Source organism: Tigriopus californicus, chromosome 6 (genome assembly GCF_007210705.1).
Source record: "Tigriopus californicus strain San Diego chromosome 6, Tcal_SD_v2.1, whole genome shotgun sequence".
In the NCBI taxonomy this organism is placed as follows: Eukaryota; Metazoa; Arthropoda; class Copepoda; order Harpacticoida; family Harpacticidae; genus Tigriopus; species Tigriopus californicus.
In genome coordinates, this window is record NC_081445.1 from 10,218,025 (window position 1) to 10,220,937 (window position 2,913).

Below are 2,913 nucleotides of genomic sequence, written 5' to 3' on the forward strand. Positions count from 1 at the left end.
CCTGGGGATGAAGAATGTTGGGTCGGCATGATTTTTGGTCTTTCAAAGCTCTCCAAACATTGGGAAATTAAGCTTGATCTTAGTATAAAACAATGTATTCATGGGAACATGTGCAAAATGATAAAAATTGTCTATCTGTTAGTACTTTCGTTTTAGCAATATCATTGTTGACGATGAGCGCAGAAGCCGCCGTAAAGGAAGTCTCTTTCCAAATAGAGAAAAAGAGTAACTCGGCAGGAAAATACAGCCCTATAAAAGGATATCACTCCTCCTAGATATCCGTTAGTTGCAAAGCCTTGCTAAAACGGTTCTCCAGGTAGATACACCTTGCATCTCAATATCAAACATTAAAAGATTTTTTTCAAAGTAATTTGGTCTTGTTTGGCCGTGATGAAATAAAGAAAATGCCTTGATTTGTCTCTCCAGTGAACAATCCTGGAAACTGACACTATCCTAGCTTGAAGATGGGTCAATGTCTATCCTCGCGGATCCAAAAGTGGTGCAATTGCTTCCTTGTGGAACCCTCACACGAACCAAGTAAGTAAATTAGCCCTCGTCAAATTAATAAAGTTTTTCTTGACACTTACCTTGTCATCTAAAATATTATACTAAACCGATAGGTTCGGACCCTAACATCTTGGAATTTCGGGCTCGCAGCTCAAGCCTCGACCAAGGACCAATGGTCCAATATGAACCCAAGGACCTTCGTCAGACCCGTCGGGGCCTAGCTTGGATCCCGGTTTGTAATTGAATTAGACAATGTGCTATGCGATCATCACTGATTCACATTCTAACTTGATTCCAGAACCATTTATCCATGGATTCCAGTTCCGATGGACATGGTCTTGAGGTTAAAGAAGGGGTCGAGTCTGTGATGGGGGAAGGTGTGATCTTCAAATATTTCTATCGCTCTAATCAGAGCATTGACATGGAGAAAGGCATCATGCTAGTCAAAGCTTGAAACTTCTCCTTCACAAGTTGATGGTCCAAGAATTGTTGGTTGATAATCTTCTGTCCTTTGATCAGTGGAGGCTTTTTTGTTTATCTGAGAATCAATTTTTAATAGCTCTTAAGGGGCCTTTGTTATGATTGTCATTTGTATTTCTATTTTTACACGTATTGGTGCCCAATTAGAGCTATTCAAAATTGGGTTGAAATGGTACGAATGTTTTTTTGATGCTTTCCGGTGTTATGACTTGAAAGCTTCACAACTTAGGAACATGGCTGTAAATCTTGTTTTCATTTTATCACAATATGCCCGTCGGTACAAGGTACCAGAAGGTTTGAAAGCGCATTATCTGAAATACTTAAAAATATATTCTAAATTAATGTGCTTTTCGAAAACACCGAATTAAGATCAGCTTTCCCTCAATTAGGCTTTAGGTCGACAGACACTACTCAAGGTCTTAATCAGTCCTCATTGTTTATTTGTGATTGTAAAAGATGACTGTCAAAATTGAGAAGAATAAATTGAATACCAAGCTGAAGTGCTCCTGAACATGAACATTTATCAGATCATGATGACTTAGGATTGAATCGAATACCAGTATTGATGGTTCGTAGATCAGTTCAATGGGATTGAAGATGAGGTACGGATATTGATGAGTGACCCGCGTTCACGTTGATCTACAGGGGTGGCAAAAAGTTCGTGGGCACACAAAATATCTGATATTTCTGTTCTGCCGAAAGTTATCATGAGAAAAATGATCTGCTTTGAGAAATGTAGCAAGTTTCAATGAGAAGGAAACAGCATCAACAATAGCACGGACTGTCTCCATGGGGATGTCCTCCGATGCTGACGTCAAAATGGGCGTCTGTTTTGACCTTGGTTGACGTTTCCTTGGGCAATCATTAGATGTACCAAGCTTATGATAAGGTCAAATTTTTGGACACCCTTATCAAATTTTTGGACACCACAAAAACTTTATGGCCACCTTGATTGTAATGTTCTATAACAAGATTTCGAAGTACTTTATAGGTAATCAATCTTTTTCAGAATGTTTCAAAATTTCAACGTAAACATGGCTTGTTGATGCTTCACAAGACAAGGTGACCAAAAATTTGAATGCGTTACTTCTCATTGACTAACGACCCCTTTGCCATCGAACTTTGTGCCACCATTCTAGAAACAAATATGAGGAGCGTTCGCATCAATTCAGCTCGCTAACATCACAAATGCATTATACTGTTTTGAACGGCATATATGTCACCAAAACGAACTGGTTCCATTTTGGACTCCAGATTTCGAAAAGTGACTGTATATACGATGTATTTTGTGACCCAACGCTAGTGAGATTGGTATTTTTGGGCATCTGGGCGGGTTTTGTTGAAAATGGACTATAGTAGCCAATATGATTGTTCGAGTTCTAAACCTACAATCAACCTGAGGTTGGTTGGTTGTGACAATTTTTTGGTTTTCCAAGGACTTATTCAATAACAACAGGGAATCCAGTTTTTGTTGTGTCTGAAGTAACTTACTTAAAAGGGAATTGACTCAAGGATTTGTGACTTTGCCTTTTTTCATTGGGTTTCGAACGAACCAGGACAACAAGTGCTCTAAGTAACTAATCAATGGAACAGCCATGATTGGAATTTTTTTATATCAAGATTAATATTTGGTCTCCTCTGTATACTCGACAAATTATGACATCGGTTTGTATGTGTTCGTGAAGGGAAAAAACAATGTGGGAAAATTAGTTAAATATTGGTGAGAAACGTTACACAGCCCGAACTAAATGGGTATTGCTAAATAAACTACTCATAACATGCCATGAACGCAATTTCTTTTCCGGACATTATGTGACAGGGGTTGCTAACTATGCATAAGATTTTAGTACAACTCACCCAAAGCAACTCAAACTGATTATAAATCAATAAAGAACAATCGGCCCAATCGGGCCTTTATTTGGTAGA

The 2,913-nt window shown here is 38.5% G+C and overlaps 1 protein-coding gene across 1 annotated transcript; it reads left to right on the top strand.

Annotated features, from left to right (window-relative positions):
* The first annotated feature begins 430 nt into the window (after positions 1 to 430).
* On the top strand, positions 431 to 1,449 carry LOC131882365 (uncharacterized). The gene is made up of 3 exons (XM_059229491.1): positions 431 to 537; positions 621 to 739; positions 806 to 1,449. The coding sequence occupies exons 1-3, from the start codon at positions 465 to 467 to the stop codon at positions 959 to 961; spliced, it is 348 nt and encodes a 115-aa protein (XP_059085474.1). The 5' UTR covers positions 431 to 464; the 3' UTR covers positions 962 to 1,449.
* The last annotated feature ends 1,464 nt before the right edge of the window (positions 1,450 to 2,913 follow it).

Excerpts from the sequence above, each read along its gene's own strand:
- LOC131882365 (XM_059229491.1), top strand. The coding sequence starts at position 465 with ATGGGTCAATGTCTATCCTCGCGGATCCAAAAGTGGTGCAATTGCTTC. Across the intron at positions 538-620 it reads GGAACCCTCACACGAACCAA|GTTCGGACCCTAACATCTTG; the intron begins GTAAGTAAATTA and ends CTAAACCGATAG. Across the intron at positions 740-805 it reads GGGGCCTAGCTTGGATCCCG|AACCATTTATCCATGGATTC; the intron begins GTTTGTAATTGA and ends ACTTGATTCCAG.